Source organism: Chanodichthys erythropterus, chromosome 11 (genome assembly GCF_024489055.1).
Source record: "Chanodichthys erythropterus isolate Z2021 chromosome 11, ASM2448905v1, whole genome shotgun sequence".
Taxonomy (NCBI): Eukaryota; Metazoa; Chordata; class Actinopteri; order Cypriniformes; family Xenocyprididae; genus Chanodichthys; species Chanodichthys erythropterus.
Genome location: NC_090231.1, coordinates 41,440,906 through 41,464,648, shown reverse-complemented (window position 1 = coordinate 41,464,648; position 23,743 = coordinate 41,440,906). Strand labels below are relative to the sequence as shown.

The window sequence follows — 23,743 nt, the reverse complement described above, 5'->3', positions numbered from 1 at the left end:
ATAGCAACCACCCAAACCAACCTAGCAACCACCCAGAACACCATGGCAACTGCATAGCAACCACACAAATCACCCTGGCATCATCCTAGCAACCAGCCTGGATACAATAGCAACCACATAGCAACACCATGGCAACCACCCCGAGTACCCTAGCAACCGCATAGCAACACCCTAGCAACCGCCCCGAGTACCCTAGCAACCGCATAGCAACACCCTAACAACCACCCCGAGTACCCTAGCAACCGCATAGCAACACCCTAGCAACCACCCGAGTACCCTAGCAACCGCATAGCAACACCTTAGCAACCACCCTGAGTACCATAGCAACCGCATAGCAACCACCCCGAGTACCCTAGCAACCGCATAGCAACACCTTAGCAACCACCCCGAGTACCCTAGCAACACCTTAGCAACCACCCCGAGTACCCTAGCAACCGCATAGCAACACCCTAGCAACCACCCGAGTACCATAGCAACCGTATAGCAACACCTTAGCAACCACCCCGAGTACCATAGCAACCGCATAGCAACACCATAGCAACCAAACAGAGTGCCCTAGCAACCAATTTGCAAAATCTATATCTCTGCATCAGAACATCGTACAGACATGGGGGTTGGTTTATATTGTCAAGCAGCCTTTGGAGTATCATCACTGGTAGCTGCCAAGTCACTCCCTAGCAACCAAACAGTACCCTAGTAACCATTTTGCAAAATCTGTATCTCTGCATCAGAACATCTTCCAGACATGGGGGTTGGTTTATATTGTCAAGCAGCCTTTGGAGTATCATCACTGGTAGCTGCCAAGCCACTCCCTAGCAACCAAACAGAGTACCCTAGCAACCGTTTTGCAAAATCTATATCTCTGCATCAGTACATCGTAGAGACATGGCGGTTGGCTCTTTTGACTCATGCTAGCAATCTGGACTTCAACATGCTAGCAGTGAATAGCTACATGCTAATAGTGATTAGCTAAGTGCTAAAGTGGGCTAAGAACATGCTAATAACTCTATAAAAACTCCATAGTATCCATCTGTGACAATTACCAATCTATCTATCTATCTAATAAAACTTAAACTTTCAAACTTCAAACTTTTAAAACTTCTTCAAACTTTCTGGCTATGCTTTTTCAAGCCAACTTAAAGTTTGTCCTCAAACTTTTTTATCTAGTTATTATTATTCTTCTTCTTACTTGAATTTCCAAGACTAACTCCTCCTAGAGCTTTAATTCCACAAACTCCAAACTCGGACTAGACCTTCAAACTGTTCTGACTTAGTGTGCTATATCTTTTCTAACTGATCCGACTTACGGTTTTCCTAAAAATGACTATTAAAGCTCGGAAAAATCCCATTGACTTTCATTGACGGAATGTTCAAATGAGCCAAGACATTCAAACTCCAACTGTCAAAATTCAAATTTAAACTACGGAAGCCTATTAGACTCAAAAACTCAATTAGACTCAACTGCCATTCTATGTACTATTTCTAATCCATTGAAACTCATTAAACTCTATCTATCTATCTATCTATCTATCTATCTATCTATCTATCTATCTATCTATCTATCTATCTATCTATCTATCTATCTAACTCATTCAAACTAAATCTATCTATCTATCTATCTATCTAACTCATTCAAACTCATCTATCTATCTATCTATCTATCTATCTATCTATCTATCTATCTATCTATCTAACTCATTCATACTCATCTATCTATCTATCTATCTATCTATCTATCTATCTATCTATCTATCTATCTATCTATCTATCTATCTATCTATCTATCTATCTATCTATCTATCTATCTATCTATCTATCTATCTATCTATCTCATTCAAACTCATCTATCTATCTATCTATCTATCTATCTATCTCATTCAAACTTATCTATCTATCTATCTATCTATCTATCTATCTATCTATCTATCTATCTATCTATCTCATTCAAACTTATCTATCTATCTATCTATCTATCTATCTATCTATCTATCTATCTATCTATCTATCTATCTATCTATCTATCTATCTATCTATCTATCTATCTATCATCACTGGTAGCTGCCAAGCCACTCCCTAGCAACCAAACAGAGTACCCTAGCAACCATTTTGGAAAATCTATATCTCTGCATCAGAACATCATAGAGACATGGGGGTTGGTTTATAATGTCAAGCAGCCTTTGGAGTATCATCACTGGTAGCTGCCAAGCCACTCCCTAGCAACCAAATGGAGTACCCTAGCAACCGTTTTGCAAAATCTATATCTCTGCATCAGAACATCGTACAGACATGGGGGTTGGTTTATAATGTCAAGCAGACTTTGGAGTATCATCATTGGTAGCTGACAAGCAACTCCCTAGCAACCAAACGGAGTACCCTAGCAACCGTTTTGCAAAATCTATATCTCTGCATCAGAACATCGTACAGACATGGGGGTTGGTTTATATTGTCAAGCAGCCTTTGGAGTATCATCATTGGTAGCTGCAAAGCCACTCCCTAGCAACCAAACAGAGTACCCTAGCAACCGTTTTGCAAAATCTATATCTCTGCATCAGAACATCGTACAGACATGGGGGTTGGTTTATATTGTCAAGCAGCCTTTGGAGTATAATCATTGGTAGCTGCAAAGCCACTCCCTAGCAACCAAACAGAGTACCCTAGCAACCGTTTTGCTAAATCTATATCTCTGCATCAGAACATCGTACAGACATGGGGGTTGGTTTTTATTGTCAAGCAGCCTTTGGAGTATCATCATTGGTAGCTGCAAAGCCACTCCCTAGCAACCAAACAGAGTACCCTAGCAACCGTTTTGCAAAATCTATATCTCTGCATCAGAACATCGTACAGACATGGGGGTTGGTTTATATTGTCAAGCAGCCTTTGGAGTATCATCACTGGTAGCTGCCAAGCCACTCCCTAGCAACCAAACAGAGTACCCTAGCAACCGTTTTGCAAAATCTATATCTCTGCATCAGAACATCGTACAGACATGGGGGTTGGTTTATATTGTCAAGCAGCCTTTGGAGTATCATCATTGGTATCTGCCAAACCACTCCCTAGCAACCAAACAGAGTACCCTAGCAACCGTTTTGCAAAATCTATATCTCTGCATCAGAACATCGTACAGACATGGGGATTGGTTTATATTGTCAAGCAGCCTTTGGAGTATCATCACTGGTAGCTGCCAAGCCACTCCCTAGCAACCAAACAGAGTACCCTAGCAACCGTTTTGCAAGATCTATATCTCTGCATAAGAACATCGTAGAGACATGGCGGTTGGCTCTTTTGACTCATGCTAGCAATCTGGACTTCCAACATGCTACACATGCTAGCAGTGAATAGCTACATGCTAATAGTGATTAGCCTAATGTTAAATCTAACTACTAAACTAAAACTTAAACTTTTAAACTGAAAACTCTCAAACTTCACACTTTTAAAACTACTTCAAACTTTCTGGACCGGCTTTTTCAAGCCAACTTAAAGTTTGTCCTCAAACTTTTTTATCTAGTTATTATTATTCTTCTTAGACTAAATTTCTAAATGCTACTCCTCCTAGACTGTTCAAGCTACAACCACCAAACTCGGACTAGACCTTCAGACTGTTCTGACTTAGTGTGCTATATCTTTTCAGACTGATCCGACTTACGGTTTTCCTAAAAATGCTGATTAAAACTGAAAAAAACTCCCATTGACTCCCATTGAAAATCTGAACATTCCATCAAACTCCAACTGTCAAAAATTCAAATCTAAACACACTGAAGCCCATTAAACTCAATGAAGCTTCCATTCTATGTACTATTACTGAGCCATTCAAACTCATTCAAACTCATCTATCTATCTATTTATCTATCTATCTATCTATCTATCTATCTATCTATCACTTCTCATCTATCAATCTATCTATCTATCACTTCTCATCTATCTCTCTTCTCATCAATCTCTCTATCTCTGTATCTCTCTTTTCATCTATCACTTCTCATCTATCTATCTATCTATCTATCTATCTATCTATCTATCTATCTATCTATCTATCTATCTATCTATCTATCTATCTATCATTCAAACTCATCTATCTATGTATCTATCTATGTATCTATCTATGTATCTATCTATCTATCTATCTATCTATCTATCTATCTATCTATCTATCTATCTATCTATCTATCTATCTATCTATCTATCTATCTATCTATCTATCTATCTATCTATCTATCTATCTATCCCTTCTCATCTATCTATCTATCTATCTATCTTCTCATCTATCTCTCTTCTCATCTATCCCTTCTCATCTATCTATCTATCTATCTATCTATCATTCAAACTCATCTATCTATCTATCTCTCTTCTCATCTCATCTACCACTTCTCATCTATCTCTCTTCTCATCTATCTCTCTTCTCATCTATCTATCTATCTATCTTCTCATCTACCACTTCTCATCTATCTCTCTTCTCATCTATCTCTCTATCTCTCTTCTCATCTATCTTTCTTCTCATCTCACTTCTCATCTATCTTTTCTCATCTATCTCTCTTCTCATCTATCTCTCTTCTCATCTGTTACTTCTCATCTATCTCTCTTCTCATCTATGACTTCTCATCTATGACATCTCATCTATCTATCTATCAACTCATTCAAATTCATAAACTCTATCTATCTATGATCAACTCTCATAGCAACCACCCAAAACAACCTAGCAACCACCCAGAACACCATGGCAACTGCATAGCAACAACACAAATCACCCTGGCATCATCCTAGCAACCAGCCTGGGTACAATAGCAACCACATAGCAACACCATGGCAACCACCCCGAGTACCCTAGCAACAGCATAGCAACACCATAGCAACCGCCCCGAGTACCTTAGCAACCGCATAGCAACCCCATAGCAACCCCCCCGAGTACCTTATCAACCGCATAGCAACCTTTGCAACCGCCTCAAGTACCCTAGCAACCACATAGCAACACCCTAGCAACCACCCCGAGTACCCTAGCAACCGCATAGCAACACCTTAGCAACCACCCCGAGTACCCTAGCAACCGCATAGCAACACCATAGCAACCACCCCGAGTACCCTAGCAACCGCATAGCAACACCTTAGCAACCGCCCAGAGTACCCTAGCAACCGCATAGCAACACCCTAGCAACCGCCCAGAGAACCCTAGCAACCACAAAGCAACACTTTAGCAACCACCTCGAGTACCCTAGAAACCACATAGCAACACTTTAGCAACCACCCTAAATACCCTAGCAACTGCATAGCAACACCTTATCTATCTATCTATCTATCTATCTATCTATCTATCTATTAAAACTCATTCAAACTCATGAACTCAAACTCATCAAATCTATCTATCTACTAAAACTCATTCAAACTCATAACTTTCAAACTTTAAACTTTATAAACTACTTTAAAATTTCTGGACCAACTTTTTCAAGCCAACTTAAAGTTTGTCTACAAACTTTTTAATCTAGTTGCTGTGTGCAATGGCTTTGGGTCGGGTTTATTGTTGATTAAAAAATATTTCCTACACAAGCGAGTTTGTTTTCGCCCACTTGATGCAAACCTTGAGCATAATACCTATAGGTTTCTGACGAACAAAACGGTAATGTAGGCTACATATACATTTCCTTGCTTTGTTCTTAACCTGATGAATTAATTTATCTCTTACATCGAGCAATGCTGCTGAATAAATAAATATAAACACATTATTGCGGTTACAGCAAATACACAAGGATTGTCTCCGTCCTGTTGCATATTTCCCGACATTATTGCTGTTATTTGTGTGCTCGTAATTACAATTTCTATTTTTTATTTTTTTTTACAATTTCAATTTTTTTTTTTTTTTTTTTTTTGATCCAGCATGTCACAAAGGGCTATTCTGAGTTGAACGAGCGGACTGAGCGAGAATCTTCAGAGAGGCGCTCTCACTATGGAGGGAATATATCCGCTCCGCTCACATGCTCTGCACTGGAACATCATCGGCTATAGCTACTAAGACTGTAATAGGCCTATATTATTCACATATAAATTATTATTTATTATCACGCATTGTCTTAAATGGAAATTAATTCATTTTAATTTTAGCTGGATACTATTTGCACCTCAGTATTTTGTACATTATAAAACAGTAGGCTATGCAATAATAACATATTGAGTGTAAATGATTATATTTATTAAATAATGATTGCCACCTTATGGGACAATAAAGCTTTCCCTACACCTACCAATAAACCTGATTGATAAACACTTTACTATATATATATATATATATATATATATATATATATATATATATATACAGCTATGGAAAAAATTAAGAGACCACTCCAAGTTCAGAAATCAATGTTAAGTGGTCTCTTATTTTTTTCCATAGCTGTATATATATAATATATATTAGGACTGTCAAACGATTAAAAATGTTAATCTAATTAATTACTCTGTGATTAATTAATCTAAATTAATCGCAAACATAATTTTTGCCGTGAAAGTATTAAATATTTCAATTCAAATGAATCAATGAATAATCAGCATTAGTGACATTAAAGTTCAAAAACTCTTTTATTATTATTTTCACTGTTCAAATAATGGCCATAACAATCAACAATCTGACCTAATATGCTAAGGAAATAAATTCATAAGTGCTTCAGGAAGAAGATTTGATGATGTGTGCCGTAACACCAGAGGTTGCATTAGACTGTAACTTTGTCCGTCATTTTGACGGACAGGTTCGTAAAAAATCCGTCATAATCCATTATTACCCATCATTTTAAATTTCATCTTTTAATTTTAATAACACATTTAATTGCTTTTATTTTTTTTCACATTTGAATTGGTAATTCACACGTGAAATTTTTCTGAACTGTACTATAAGCTACGTGTTAGCCATTAAAGAAAACGTAGTTTCATATTTATGTTGAAATAGTCCTATGTTATGTTTTAAATTCATCTATTTGATTATTAAAAGTGAATATATCGGGAGTCATGGAGTGTGTCAGACATGATTTTGAGTACTTCATGAAGTTATGTTTGGTAGAAAGCATTTCTTTAAAGTGAATTTCGTTTTGTAAAAATTGTATCTTAATTTTAATCAATGTTTCATCAACCAATTACCTGGATGTAATAAATAAGAAGCAAATATAGCAGAAAATATAATCATGATATGGAGGCGCGGGCGCGATCACTGGCGCGTGAACTGGAACGCGTCTTACACTAATGAACCGAAACTCAGCGTATAGGCTGCTTGCCTCAGAGACATGAGAAATATTTCTATAGAAAGCATGAAATATCTACTTTAACGACATAGCTCCGGATTAACGTTAACTCCTGGATGCTTTGCATTGATGTGGTAGCCTACTTTAGAGTGGACAACTCCGGTGATATGCAAATTCCTTGCTGCAGACAGACTTTATTTTTATCAACACTTCCATCAGGCCGTTTTTTATAAGTAAATGTTCCAGTCAATGATCTAGGCAGCGCCACCGCGTTCTCGTCTCGTCTTCATTTTACAGTTCAAAGGTCAATACGGAATGGATTAATCTGCGTTATTTTTTAACGCGTTATTTTTTCTCAGATTAATTAATCGAAATTAACGCGTTATTTTGACAGCCCTAATATATATATATATATATATATATATATATATATATATATATATATATATATATATATATATATATATATATATATATATATATATATATATATATATATATATATATATATATAGAAAATAAATGCCTTTCCAATTTGATATGCGATGGGAAAAGGGAGAAGAACAAGCTTGGCAAAAGGTGGATTCGAACCGTTTCGCGATGCGTCAAAACTATCTGCAACGGGACTTACTTCCTACACCACTACTACTGACAAGCTTTAGAAAGTTTTGCAATTTTGTCTGGACAAACCAGACACTGGTGGGCTTTATTTATTCAGCAGCATTGATCGATGTAAGAGATAAATTAATTCATCAGGTTAAGAACAAAGCAAGGAAATGTATGTAGCCTACATTACCGTTTTGTTCGTCAGAAACCTATAGGTATTATGCTCAAGGTTTGCATCAAGTGGGCGAAAACAAACTCGCTTGTGTAGGAAATATTTTTTAATCAACAATAAACCCGACCCAAAGCCATTGCACACAACAATAAGAAGCCTATATTTAGCTGTTGCGTTTAGGTCGGATCAAAAACCGCCGATATTAAAGACGTTTCTGCGGTGAAAACGCCGTAATTTACGGCGCTTGTACTAAATAACGCCTTATTTTGTGCCGTCTTTTAGTCTAAAACGCCGCAAATAACGGCGTTTTCTGGGCACCAGGCGTTTGGTTCCTGGCGTATTTTGACCCATTTGGCGTTCCATAAAAGTGAAGTATACCCGGGGCTTTAGGGCTCCGAAATCACTTAAGTGTATGGAGGATTAAAAAAAAAACTCTTGGATTTCATCAAAAATATCTTAATTTGTGTTCTGAAGATGAACAAAGGTCTTGACCAATTGCAGACTCTTCGACCATCTCATAAGCATGTGCATTAGCCCCTTTTTTAAATGTTTTGTGATGTCAAAAGCAGGATATTGATTCATAATATTGTCATTGTGTTTTTAATTTGCAGCTTGCCAGGACATATGATTTGCTTATCATCGAGGATGACCCCTATTATTTTCTGCAATTCCAAAAAGTAAGTTCCTCTGATTTATTGCTCTCTTCACAGCATCTGTTTGTATTGTGTGATGATCAGCTGGAAGTAGTAGTCATATACATGCCTCTCTGATAGCCTCTCTATTGCTGCTGCGATAAGATAACACTCAATAAAAGCTAGTGTAATGTCAATACTCTGCTCTGTTCTTTTGTTCTTCTGCTGTCATCCAGCCGTGGGCTCCAACATTTCTCTCCATGGACGTAGACGGACGCATCCTCCGAACGGATTCCTTGTCTAAGATTCTGTCATCGGGGTGGGTGCTGTTGAAAGCGTGTTTGTGCTTCAAATGTCAATGACTTGTTTCACTGGGACAGTAGTGCTTTTGTCATGAGACACAGCTGTCAGGGTCATGATATTGACTCAAGATAGAAAAGAACGGGGAAAGAAATGTACGGCAACACCAAGAAATGTATGCTGTCACTTACATCTTTCACATACATTTTTACATATACCTTTATATTATTATTTTATGATATTTCTATAATTAAATTGCATTAATTCAATAGTTTTTATGTAGTACTATCAATTATTTATTAATCTAATTAATGTACATATAATTTAATAACAATGTTCATATATAATATGTATATTTTATTTAGTTCAATTAAATATTTGTTAAAACATTATTTATATGAAATATTTATTTATATATTAATAATTACATAGCATTTAATTCAATAGTTTTTTTTTAAATGTACCATCAATTATTTAATATAAATAATTAGTATACATTTAATTTAATAACAAAAAATGAATATATATAATATGCATATTTTGTAATTAAATTTTATCTTCCAAAAGATATTAATTACCTTCTCCCTTACGACCTTTCTCAGTTTGTGAATTATTTATTTATTTTGGACTTTTTCTGCAATGATTTGTTAATTATTAAGTAATTATTTAATTATATATCTATAATTAGGTTGCGTTTAATTCAATAGTTTTGATATAGTACTATCAATTATTTATTAATCAAATTATGTACATATAATTTAATAGCAATTTGTTAATATATATATTATGTATTTTATTTAGTTATATTAAATATTTATATTAATACATAATTTATTTATATGATTTATTTATTTATATATAAATAATTACATAGCATTTACATAGCATTTATGTACTTAACATTTACTTTTATGTAAAATGTACTATCAATTATTTAATATAAATAATTAATATACATATATATATATATATATATATATATATATATATATATATATATATATATGCATATTTTGTCATTTAATTACATGTATATTTATTTTAATAATTTATTATTTATATTAATTATATAATTTATATAATGAATTAATTAATTATACATACATGCATCTTGAAAAAAAAAAAAGTAATATATATTGAATAATATTCTACCATGAAATAAAATCACTTCCAAAAGATAGTAATTATATTCTACCTTACTACCTTTCTCAGTTTGTGAATTCTATTTATTTATTTTCTCTGGAATAATTTGTGTGTATTTGTGGTGTATTCTTGGCAGGTTACGGATTGGTTTCGTCACTGGGCCGAAGCCGTTAGTAGACCGAGTGGTGCTGCACATCCAGGCCTCTACGATGCACACCAGCACCTTCACACAGGTCAGACGACTAAGTCATTTTTCCTGTCTATCCTGTTTCGTTCTTGACTCATTTTGCACAATCTTTCTTGAATCAACAGGCATTAGCAGCCCAGTAGCTTCAGTAGAATGTTGTTCCTCATTCCACATTAGCTGTAATCCGTAAATTACAGCCGTTGTGTTCTTGTTTTGAACACGTACATTAAAAGCACAAATCTTTGAGAGTGTGGGAGTGGATGTGATGATGAGGAGGAGGACGCAGGCTCCCGTGGCGTGGCGTGTTTGTAATGAACGTGTGTTTTAGATCCCAGCGGTGCGCAGCTCTGTGTCTATGCTGATGAATCTGAACTTTAATTATTCTCACAGCGTAAATCTCAGGAGAAGAGATTCACAGAGAAAAACAAGCTAACAGGCTCCTTTAACACTGAGACTTAATGTCCATTCTGTTTCCGCTGTGGTGGAAGATCAATAAAGTTATTAAATAATGTTTAATAAATATTAAATAACATTTGTTTTAATGGTAGCTGATTTAATAATAGTTAATGGCCTGGTTTCACAGACAGGGCTTAGCCTAAAACAGGATTAGGCCTTAGTTCAATTAGGGTATTCAAAGGGGCTCTATGTAAGACTTTAATAAAGCATAAAAATACCCCAATATGTTTTCAGATATTGAAGAAACATGCTAAGTTCACCTACTGTACTTGTTTCTCAGAAAGACAATGCTACAGCCAGATATTCTACTTTGAAAATGTTGGAATGTCTGTTTTTGTTTTGGTCTGTGCAAAACCGTGTGCTGCGCGCTCTCGCTCTCTTCTCTGTCACCGTCAAAAAAGTGACACCACCTCTCTCTCTCTCTCGTCTCATTCACTCTGGTTAAGTAGTGTTTGTATAGAGTGCCCCAGGGATGACGCGTTTTTGTAGGCCAACCTGGAAGTTAGCGGCGCACGGGTTCCCTCGACTGAAAGCCTATTAATTTTTCCCATAGACTTTTGGAAAATCGCAGAAAGCTCTGTGTTTAACAAAGGGTTATGATACTTACACGTTTTTTCTATCAAGATAATCTTTACAAGTTACCACAACATTTATAGATTTTGAAGCCTAAATAAAGTCGTCAGATATAAAAGGCTAACAGTAGGCTATAAACGGACACCATGGTCGCGGATCAACGTCGTCACCAGCAGTCGTCCTCAAACTTTATTTAGAAAACAATTCTATTTAAAAACATGCTCACTGATTATGATCTGCGTTGTGTATGAATACTTATCCACTTTTTCATGAGAAATGCTGTCCAAATGTCCCGTTTTTAATGATGACGTCTAAAGTCCCCGCCAAAGGAAGTAGTCCCTTTTAGCAATTTGTTAGCAACCGCCGATTTGAAGACGCAGTAAAAGTTTAAAAAAATCACAAGTGGGTTATAACTGGTGTGTCATAGATCAAAACGTGAAAGTATGTAGAGGCTTTGTTAACCACAGACCTTATTTCAGGCGATTTAGCAAAAACCCATTCAAAAAAACCTATAGATGGTATGCATCGACATCACTTTCCCACCAGAACGCGCTCCATCAGCTGGACTGAGTGGCAAAAGAAGCTGCTGCATGACTGGATTTTCTTAGAAAGAAAATATGAATCAGCAAAAAATAGTTATCGGCCGATCACACTTAAAAAACAATCGGAATCGGCCAAGAAAATTGCAATCGGTGCATCTGTACTAAAAAGCCCCTGAATCCATCTAAATAATCAACTCATCAGCTTACAGTGTTTAAGTCTCCTCAGCTTTCATTGTCAGTTGCGCTCCCTGTTGTTGCTGGCAACCATATGCTGTAAAAGCTGGCAACCCGCGTCTTTGAACGAGGGGGCGGGCCAAACAATATTTTGAATTTGGACTGCACTACCTATTTTGAACACTAGTCATTATTACATAGAGCCCCTTTAAGTAGCTTTTATAAACGCACCCTAGAAAAAAACACATTACTGGTGTGCATCTTGAGAAAAAAATATTACATATTTTAAGATCTTCCAGTGCAAGTTACTTCCAGTTAAAACAGCTCAAACATGCATTTTAGTCTAGGATAGAGCTGTTCAACGATAAACGTGATTATCGTGTACAAAATAAGAGTCTGTGTTTACGTAATATATGTGTGTTTGTTTTGTGTATAATTATTATGTATATATAAATACACACACATACATGTATATATTTAAGAAATATATGAATGATGAATCGCCTTCGATTATGAACGCGATATTGCGTAGCTTGTCCGCGAACTACGGCTCTGTGTATTAAGTGCCGCTCCATTTGAAAGCAGGTGATGGACATTTACCGCTAATCACAGAACCGGCTTTACTGATGAGACACGCATGACAATCTCATGCGATTAATCGTGCAGCCCTAATGAACAGTGCCCTCCACAATTATTGGCACCCTTAGTAATTATGAGCAAAAGCAGCTGTGAAAATAAATCTGCATTGTTTATCCATTTGATCTTTCATTAAAAAAATTCACAAATTATATCCTTTCATTTAAGGAAAATAATTGAAAGTGGGGGGAAACTTACATTATGAAATAAATGTTTTTCTCCAAAACACGTTGGCCACAATTATTGGCACCCTTTTATTCAAACTTTTTGCAACCTCCTTTTGCCAAGATAACAGCTCTGAGTCAACTAATCTCTGAATCAACTAATCTCTGCAATTCTCCAGCTGTGATCCTTGGAGAGTCTTTGTCCACTCAAACTTTTCTGATCACTTCACATTACGATTTAGACACACGTCCTCTTCCAGGCAGATGTTTAGTTGATTGGAACTTCTTAATTATTGCCCTGATAGTGGAAATGGGGATTTTCAATGTTTTAGGTATTTTCTTACACTTTCTATTTTGTGAAGTCCAACAATCTTTTGTTGCACATCAGAACTATATTCTTTGGTTTTACTCATTGAATTTGGGACATGTTTATATTCCTGTGGAACAGGAAGTCATGGCTGGACAATTTCATGCTCCTAGTCACCCTGGTGTGCTAAAAAAATGTAAATATGAATGGGAATATACTTCAGAGATATTTTACTCTTAAGAATTTCTAGGGGTGCCAATAATTGTGGCCAACATGTATTGGAGAAAAACATTTATTTCATAATGTGAGTTTCCCCCCACTTTCAACTGTTTTCCTTCAATGAAAGGTTAGAATTTTGTGAATTTTTTGAATGAAAGATCAAAAGGATCAATGCAGATTTTCACATCCACCTTTGCTCATATTTACTAAGGGTGCCAATAATTGTGGAGGGCACTGTATGTATAAATATATAAATATATTTATATTTTTATATATTTAAATGATATATAAATGTAAATATTTGTATAGAAATATAATTTTTTTTTTTAAATATATACATGTATGTGTGAATATTTATATATATATATATATAATAATTATACACAAAACAAACACACATATATTACGTAAACACAGACTCTTATTTTGTACACGATAATCACGATTATCGTTCAACAGCCCTAATCTAGAACTAGCTTAAGCCTTGTCTGTGAAACCGGTTAAGTAATTTAAGTAATATAAATATAAATAAATAAATATATATATATTTGTAGTGGAATGATTTGTAATTTTAATTAAGCTCTTTAAGAAAGATCAACCAAGTCATTTAATAATTTTTAATAAATATTAAATAGTAATAAATAACATTTGCTTTAATAAAAGCCAATTTAATAATAGTTAATATGTATTTTTAAACATGAAATCATTTTATAAAATAAATTAATAAAATAATATTAAATATAATTTTTTAATAAGTAAATTATATGTAATTTACACATTAAATAATGTATAAAATAAATATTGCTTCGTAAGTTTGTTGCTGTGGTGTAATGATTTGCAAATTACTATTTAATTAAGATCAACAAAGTAATTAAATAATGTTTAATATTAAATTATATTAAATTTTTAGTTTAATAATTATTAATACTTATTTTATACATTCAATTTATACAATATTGTATTCGGTTTTTTGTTGCTGTGTTGGGATTATTTGCAAAATACTTCAATTAATATCAACAAAGTCAATAAATAAAGTTTAATAAATATTAAAATATATTAGCTAATATTTATTTGAATAATAATTAGTAATATTTATTTTATACATTAAATAATGTATCAAATAAATGTTTTCTTTTTTGTCGCTGTGGTCTAATGATTTGCAAAATACATATGTTATCAGTCATTAAATGTTTAGTTAATTAATTATAATTAAATTGAAAATTAAAACATTAATTTTAATAGTGATTAATGACATTATTTTAAGTTAAATGTATGAAATACAATCTTTTTTCTGATATCTTGTATCCTGTGAAATACAAGCCATATTATGTTTCTTGCAGTTAGCCCAAATAAACTGGTAACATTTTACAATAAGGTTCATTAGTTAACTACATTAGATAACATTAACTAATAATGAACTGCAATTACAGCATTTATTAATCTTTGTTAATGTTAATTTCAACATTTACTAATACATTATTAAAATCTTGTTAACATTAGTTAATGCACTGTGCAACTGTATTTTCATTAACTAATGTTAACAATGGTAACAAATGTATTGCTCATGGTTTGTTCATGTTAGTTAATCCATTTACTGTTTAACTAATTAACCTTATTGTAAAGTGTTACTAATAAACTGATCATGCCTCCCATTATAATGACACTCATAATGTCACCTCTGTCTTTGTGTCTTTAGCTCATTGTCTCTCAGCTGCTCCATAACTGGGGTCAAACTGGTTTTCTCAGCCACGTTGATGGGTGAGTTGGAGATTTTTATTTCCAGTGAGAATCCAATTCAATTCTTGTATTTCTGTGTTATCATGTAAATGCCCATAAGCTTCAGGGTTCTGCTTAGTGCAACTAAATTATTTATTATGTTTTTCTACATAGGCTTCTATTTAAGTTCAGATGTGCTTATGGTTGACATTTGTTGTTCCTCTTCCTCAGGGTGATTGAATTTTACAGATCTCAGAGAAACGCCATGCTCTCCTCAGCAGACAAATGGCTCAGAGGTTTGTTGAAAATAATTCAGACTCGTTCCTCGGAGTAAACGACAAACAAAAATCAAATTTACAGTGATGCACTTACAGTTGAGGGTTTAAAAATGTGCAGAAATGTGCTGTTTTTATTCCTGTGAATGTGCTTATATTCTTATTAAGTCTGTTTTTTTGGGGGTTTTTTTAGTTTTAGATTTGGACAATTAGACCAGTGTTACCAATTGTAATTCACTGGTGTGTGTGTGGATTTTTCTCTGTGTAAGCAGTGCTTTGTGGATATTTACATCATATCCATTCCTGGTATTCTTATACATACAGTGAAAATGGCTGTTTATAGTGTAAGGCCTGCCCAATCGGCCCAACGGCGGTTTCCCACCGGGCGGGGAAGGTTTCTTGCGCGTTCGTCTTTTCAGTGTGGCAAAATAGTTTAACTCCAATTAAACGTTTATCTGACTCCATTTTATTATGACCTCGAATTTAGGTTTGAATGCCAATTGATAATTGACAATTTATATGATAATTTATCTATACATTTGATGATTCTATTTAACTCTTTACTCTTATTGTATTCGTTCATTCGGATTCCTATAACGCTTTGAGTCTCGCACCGGCCGGGCATACAATCTCATACGCACAATCTCGTCAGTCTTGGTCATTAGACAGAGGCGATGACTAATATTCTAGAGGCCGTACCCACTTTGCTCATTCTAGAATACGTTTATTTAGTCCCCATAGATCTGAACACACCGAATTAAGGTAAGATTACTTTAACTAGGGGCCATGACCATTAACATAAAATCAGGCTGACCAATTTAGCTTCCTCTAGTGGTAACTTTACATAATCACGCAGTGGTTTACCCACAGACACTTGGTTAGAATAATCTCACCATAACCAGAGGTTGAGGCCCACCCTGTTTAGATTGATCTAGCAACACTCTGTTGCTCTAAAAGGAAAAAAAAACATTATTAGCCTACACAGTCTAAGTATACTTAACTAATGCCAATGTGCTAGTCGGAGCTCTAAAATATCAGTTGGTGTGCCCCACTGCTCCACCTAAACTACTTTAGTCCGTTACTAACCTGAGCGTAGATTTGTGGGGTTATGGACTTAACGTAATCTACTAGAGCCAATAATTTCAGAGTAAGTCAGAATAAAGTCAAATGTAACAATTTATTAGTCAGGTAAATGTATCATGCCAATTACATAATCATCTCAAAGATGATCAATACAAACATCAAATGCTCAAGAACAGAGTAAAAGATGCATACCTGACATTAGAAAAATGCACATTGCGGAGTGCCTGAAGGACACCAGCAATGTGGGCTCATCTGCACAGGATCGAGCCCTGAGTCTCCTGCAACATCTCTTTAAATACTCAGACCAAGACAGAAACTTCTTTCAAATGGAAACATGACTTCACAATTGGAATTTGCATTAAAGGGATAGTTCACCCAAAAATGAAAATTTGATGTTTATCTGCTTACCCCCAGTGCATCCAAGATGTAGGTGACTTTTTTTCTTCAGTCGAACGCAAATTATGATTTTTAACTGCAACCGCTGCCGTCTGTCAGTCAAATAATAGCAGTAGATGGGAACTTCAACTATAACAGTAAATAAAACTTGCTTAGACAAATCAAAATTAAAACCTGCGGCTCGTGACGACACATTAATGTCCTAAGACACGAAACGATCGGTTTGTGCGAGAAACCGAACATTATTTATATAATTTTTACCTCTAATACACCACTATGTCCAACTTCGTTCAGCTTCCTGTTAGTGAGGTCAAAAAACGCGTTGTGATGACGGAAGTGATGTCTCGCCCATATACTTCAATGAGCGCGAGACATCACTTCCGTTGTCAGACCTCACTAGCCGGAAGCTGAACGAAGTTGGACATAGTGGTGTATTAGAGGTAAAAAATTATATAAATACTGTTCGGTTTCTCGCACAAACCGATCGTTTCGTGTCTTATGACATCAATGTGCCGTCACGAGCCGCAGGGTTTAATTTGGATTTGTTTATGGAAGTTTTTTCGACTCTTGTTGTTCAAGTTCCCAGTCACTGCTATTATTTGACTGACAGACGGCAGCGGTTGCAGTTAAAAATCATAATTTGCGTCCAACTGAAGAAAAAAAGTCCTCTACATCTTGGATGCACTGGGGGTAAGCAGATAAACATCAAATTTTAATTTTTGGGTGAACTATCCCTTTAATCAGGGTCCCAGACTGAGTAGTTTACACCTTTTGGGGACAGAAGGTCATTTGCATGAAAGACCCTGTGAAGGTGGACACACCCATTACGGAGAGCAAAATATCTCTAAAATCTTTAAACCTTTATTACCTTCTGGTTTACTTCTGTGGGAATGAGACCTTTGTACCAGTCGCACTGAGACATTTCAAATGATACCAAACATGTATAATGTTGTATGATAACTGTTCACATTAAACATATAGATTTTGGGTGAATTTCAGGTCATCTTTGCATGTAGAGAGAAGAGGGGGTGAAGGAAGGGAGATGTAGATTAAGGCATTGCTGAGGTGTGATCGACTCAGTGTGATTACGTCTCAAATGTGGATGCTAATTTTGCAAGAGAGAGTTTGAATGTTAATTTCCTTTGTTTTCTCAACGAGTAGCCCTTTCTCAGTCCAGACAGTCCGGCATTAATCTTACAATAGTTTTACATAATCATGATATGATCAAATTTTGCATATAAATTTGTACAGACACGTGATTTTATCACACTAATCTCTTGTTGACACATATAATGCTTAAGTCTTGAGGCTGTACTTTCAAACAGAGTGTATTTTAACATTTATCCCAGTGCAATGCATGATATAATTTTTGATGCTGATATTGCAAACTGAGAGTTGAGACTAAACAGCGATCAACAGATGCTCTACATACATAAATTAAGTTGTATTGAACCTAAGACATTTTGTTGGAATAAGTAAATAATGTGGTATATCTGGGTGTCAGAATCCAGATTACAGTATTTAATTTCTCTCTTCCTCTCGCGTGTGTTTTGTAGATGTAGCCGAGTGGCACTGTCCTATGGCTGGCATGTTCCTGTGGATTAAACTCAAGGGCATTAAAGACACACAGCGGCTGATCATGGAGAAAGCACTAGAGAAAGAGGTACACACTCGCACACACATCTGTTCAGATCACATGTACACTAATCTTCATGCAGTTTACTATGTGCTGAATGTAATAACATAAATTATCTCATGTACTACTGTGCTGTATGAAAGCACTTTCCTTTATACATTGAACACATTTCCTGTGAGTGCAAGTCGTGTGTGTGGTGTTGCTGGCGCTTTATGATAGAGTATAGCAGGTTTACTGAGACTTTTTGCCAAAGTTTGAATATGTGTGTGTGTTTATGTATAAGTGAACTGAAGCACCTGATCCTTAAAACACACCACATGATTTGCCTCCCACACACACAATCAATATGATGTCTTTTTTCGTTTCAGACGAGCATGGAGTCATATTAAACATCCTGGATTTAATTCATTCTGAAAAACTGTTCATGGTCATTGTTGCATTTGTACTTGAGTGATTGAGTGATTTGAAAATACTTTTCTTATTCCAGCTTATTACGCAGGGATATAAAAAGTAAAGCCATGTGGTACATTTGAGCATCTGCACCAGCACAACACATTACCAATCCGAATTACAACTGCACACATGACTTTAGTTTCTTCTGAAGTCTCTGTTTTAGGTCGCAAAGGTTCAGTGTCTATTGGTTAAAGGGCCTCGAGTGATTCTCTAGAGTTGTTGTAAGCTTTATTGTGTGTTTGTTTGCAGGTTCTTCTGGTTCCTGGAGGAGTGTTCAACATCAACAGCTCAGATCCGTGTCCATATGTTAGAGCGGCCTTCTCTCTCTCCACACCTCAACAGATCGATGAGGTACAGCATGCACGAACACACGCATATTGGGTCTCATTCATGAAACATTCGTAAATATACGAGTAAATATGTGAGTGATTTGCGCGTAAAGAGACCTTCCCGAAAACCCTTCTCCTGATTCACAAATACTTCGTAAACGTCAGAAGTTATAGTGAAATGTGTGTGTGTGTTAATGAATTCCAATCAGTCGTAAATGGGACGCGCGTGCATGCTCATTCTCAATTACCATAGATCCCGCCCATTAAATTCGACTGACAACTACATGGGCATCATATTATGACACCAATCAAAGGATTTTGGACATTTTATGGAAAACAATTTCCATAACAAATAAGGGGCCATTAGTTTGCCCAACCGTATTGAAATCTATCCATTATTTGATTAAAGTGCTCCGTTTGCAGATGCTATTCATCTTATACCTCATCTTAAAAAAATAAATAAATAAAAAAACCTTCTTATTCCTATCCTTTCACTTCCCCTAATCCCTCTCTATTGTAGCTTAGGATAATCAGAGCACTGCCTTTAACTTGTATTATGAGCACTTCTTGTCTATTTGCCTCGTTATGACGACTCGCTTGTTGTATTCCTCACTTGTAATTTGCTTTGGATAAAAGCGTCTGCCAAATGAATAAATGTAAATGTAAATGTATTTCTGGCTCTCACAATAAAAGTAAAAAGAAAAAAACGTATGTAATTACTATACATAATATTTTTTCAAAATGCTGTGTAAATATGTACCTTATTAAGGTGAATTAAAAGTGAAACAATGAAATATTAAAGGATTAGTTCCTTTCAAATGAAAATTACCCCAAGCTTTACTCACCCTCAAGCCATCCTAGGTGTATATGACCTTCTTCTTTCTGATGAACACAATTGGAGTATACAGTTGCAAGAAAAAGTATGTGAACCACTTGCATAATCTGTGAAAAGTGAATTATTTTAATAAAATAAGAGGGATCATACAAAATGCATGTTATTTTTTATTTAGTACTGTCCTGAGTAAGATATTTTACATAAAAGATGTTTACATTTAGTTCACAAGACAAAACAATAGCTGAATTTATTAAAATAGCCCCATTCATAAGTATGTGAACCTGAACCATTGGTTCTTAATACTGTGTGTGGTTAGCCGGATGATTTTTGTGATGGTTGTTCTTGAGTACCTTGTTTGTCCTGAGCAGTTAAACTGAACTCTGTTCTTCAGAAAAATCCTCCAGGTCCTGCAGATTCTTCAGTTTTCCAGCATCTTTTGCGTATTTGAACCCTTTCCAGCAGTGACTGTATGATTTTGAGATCCGTCTTTTCACACTGAGGACAACTGATGGACTCAAACACAACTATTAAAAAAGGTTCAAACATTCACTGATGCTCCAGAAGGATGCATTAAGAGTCGGGGGGTGAAAACTTTTGAACAGGATGAAGATGTCACAAGTTGTGTTTGAGTCACTCAATAGTCCTCAGTGTGAAAAGACGGATCTCAAAATCATTCAATCACTGCTGGAAAGGGTTCAAATATGCAAAAAATATTTAAAAACTAAAGAATCTGCAGGACCTGGAGGATTTTTCTGAAGAACAGAGCTCAGTTTAACTGCTCAGAACAAACAAGGGACTCATGAACAACCATCACAAATCAAAAAAACAGTCGTAGATCATCCAGGTAAACCACACACAGTATTAAGAATCAAGGGTTCACATACTTAGGAATGGGGTTATTTTAATAAATTCAGCTATTGTTTTGTCTTGTGAACTAAATGCCAACATCTTTTATGTAAAATAACTTACTCGGGACAGTGCTAAATAAAAAATAACATGCATTTTGTATGATTTCTCTTATTTTATTAAAATTATTCACATTTTCACAGATTCTGCAAGTGGTTAACTTACTTTTTCTTGCAACTGTATTAATAAATATCCTGACGCATCCAAGCTTTATAATGGCAGTGAGCGGGATCAACGAGTATGAGCTGAAGAAAGTGCTTCCATCCACAACCATCCCTCATAAACATACTCCGCATGTCTCCGGGGGGTTAATAAAGTCCTTCTGAAGTGAAGTGATGCGTTTGTGTAAGAAAAATATCTATATATATATATCCACAAGTGATGAAGTAAAATATCTAGCTTCCGCCAGACCGTCTTCCGTGTTCAAATTATGAAGAAAGTGTAAAACTCTCGCAGTTCAAAAAGCTTACGCTACGTCCTACGCCTTCCCTATTCAGCTTACGGAAAAAGTGTAACTGACTCGACACCAGTTTACACTTTCTTCGTAACTTGAATATGAAACACAGTCTGGCGGAAGCTAGATATTTTACTTGTGTACTTGTTAAATATGGATATATTTTTTTACACAAATGCACCGTTTTGCTGCAGAAGGCCTTTATTTTGATTAATGCATCCTTGATCAAAAAAACGTGCTGACTGCAAACTTTTGAATGATAATATCATTATATGCTGCTGTTATGCTTTTAGTATAACACAGTATCACATTTGTGAGTCGAAGTCAGTTGCTGTTTGTGTGTGTGTTATATCTATTATAGAACCTATATAGAGCATTTCAGATCAGTCAGTTTCAATGTTTCAGTTTATATTATGCCTAAGAAGTCTGTTGAACAAAGTTAATCGACTCAAGCACATCCAATATTCATCTGTATTTAAGCATAAGGCCTTACTTTGTCATTTATGCCTCTTTCCTCTTCATCCACAGGCTTTTAGGAGACTCGCTGATCTTATCAAGGATGCCATGTGAGCCGTTGATCTCCAGGAAGGAGGAATTATGGGTCTGATGTTTTTAATGTCCAGTATCATCAGTTAAATGCTGCTGTCACATGCCACATACACAGACTGTATCTGCTCAATTCTCTGCCTTTTTTGCACAACAACATACCCGTTTTCCCTTCGAGTCAGTACCAGATGAACACATTTGAAAAAATGTTTAATAACACTATTTCAAGATTCAAGAGGTTTAATTCTTTAAATTTGTATTCTTTATTAGAAAGAATTATTGAAGTTGGTTTAGACAAAATGAACAGGGTGAACGGATATGTGATCATTTATTTAGTGTATGTGATTAGTTTCTGTGCAGCCGGGCCATTAAACATCTCGATGGTGGATAGAGATACAGTGCAACTTTGTGTGATTTTAAAACTGGTTTATTGTGTAAAATGTTTAACTATAAGAAGGTGAAGGTCAAGTGAATGTATTTAGTTGTAATAGTCCATTATTTTAAACCTCCATGTTGAATTGTGAAGGTTAAAGCCGTTGATTTTGGTGTCTTCATTAGTGACTAGTTAGCTGCTATTAACTCAAGCTGTTTTCAACACAAGTGATGAGTAAATGTATTGATATGTTTCACAAAGCAGCGTTTAAAATGACATTAAGCTAATGGACTCTCATCACAGACTGTGGTGACGCATTTCTGCATTTCTTTTTTAAATTAATGTACATTTTTATCACCATACCTTGCGACTGCAAGTTTGACATGACTGCCGTAATCAATCTCTATCTCTGTCTTTGTTATTTCTAAAAGTCGCAGGAATGCAATACTGGATTTTTTTTCTCTCACTGTTAAAGCAAATGGTAATGTAAAAATATATTTGTGATGACCTCCAATATACACCTATAGAATTGTACCCTGCTGCAAATTTTCTTCTGTCTTCCAAAAACATGAAAAGGGTGATCATCATTTGACTTGAATATGGGTTAATAAAACTAAAATTAATAAACTAAGTCCTTTGGACTTGCATGTAATTGTGTATGCCAGACATTTCTGACAGAAAAGGGGTGAATAAATCATTAAACAAACTCCATTATTATATGTAATGCCAATTCTTGCACAACATTGTGCATTTACCAAAGCTTTGCTTTATTTAATTGCATAAAATTCCATTGCATTGGTTGTTCAATGGAGAACAATGGAGATTTTAACAATGTAGAATGTAATTCCTTAACATTTGGACACAAATTCACTGCACTTTGAAAAATAAAGGTTCTTCATTGGTTCTATTAAGAACCTTTAATATCAATAGAATTTTTCCATTGCGCAAAAGATTCTTTATAGTGGAAGAAGGTTCTTCATGATAAGAAAATAATGGTTCTTTTAAGAACTGTTCACTGAAAGGTTCTTTGGGGGGAAACCCTGTTTTTTGTTTTGTTTTTTTTTTCCTCTGGGGGAAAAAAAAAAACTTTATTTTTAAGAGTTTAGAGTACTGGCATTCACACTGTGTGTGTTGTTTCTCTGACAACAGATTCTTTGTGTACACTACTCAGGGAAAGTACTTAAGAAGGGCTCTCTTTCTCTCTCTCTCACACACACACACACACACACACACACACACACACACTCTGCCGGCCGCAATAAATCTTGGTATTATGGTGCATAAGCTCAGAGTTATGCACGCATAACTGTTTTAAAGGCCAGATTAATAGCGTGTACATGAGTTTCTTGAGGTTTTAATGGTTTAACATGCTGGTTATAATAAATGGTCAAAGTGCTGCAAAGTGGTTTGAAATTTACC

General features: G+C 35.3%; 1 protein-coding gene across 1 annotated transcript; it reads left to right on the top strand.

The window, feature by feature from the left end:
* Positions 1-5,907: 5,907 nt before the first annotated feature.
* Positions 5,908-23,178, top strand: aadat (aminoadipate aminotransferase). Its single transcript, XM_067401027.1, has 9 exons — positions 5,908-5,999; positions 8,601-8,666; positions 8,858-8,940; positions 10,201-10,297; positions 15,019-15,080; positions 15,270-15,334; positions 18,349-18,455; positions 19,131-19,232; positions 21,934-23,178. Exons 1-9 carry the CDS (start codon positions 5,958-5,960, stop codon positions 21,973-21,975), a joined length of 666 nt encoding a protein of 221 aa, XP_067257128.1. The 5' UTR covers positions 5,908-5,957; the 3' UTR covers positions 21,976-23,178.
* Positions 23,179-23,743: the final 565 nt, after the last annotated feature.

Excerpts from the sequence above, each read along its gene's own strand:
- aadat (XM_067401027.1), top strand. The coding sequence starts at position 5,958 with ATGCTCTGCACTGGAACATCATCGGCTATAGCTACTAAGACT. Across the intron at positions 6,000-8,600 it reads CGGCTATAGCTACTAAGACT|CTTGCCAGGACATATGATTT; the intron begins GTAATAGGCCTA and ends TTTAATTTGCAG. Across the intron at positions 10,298-15,018 it reads ACACCAGCACCTTCACACAG|CTCATTGTCTCTCAGCTGCT; the intron begins GTCAGACGACTA and ends TTGTGTCTTTAG.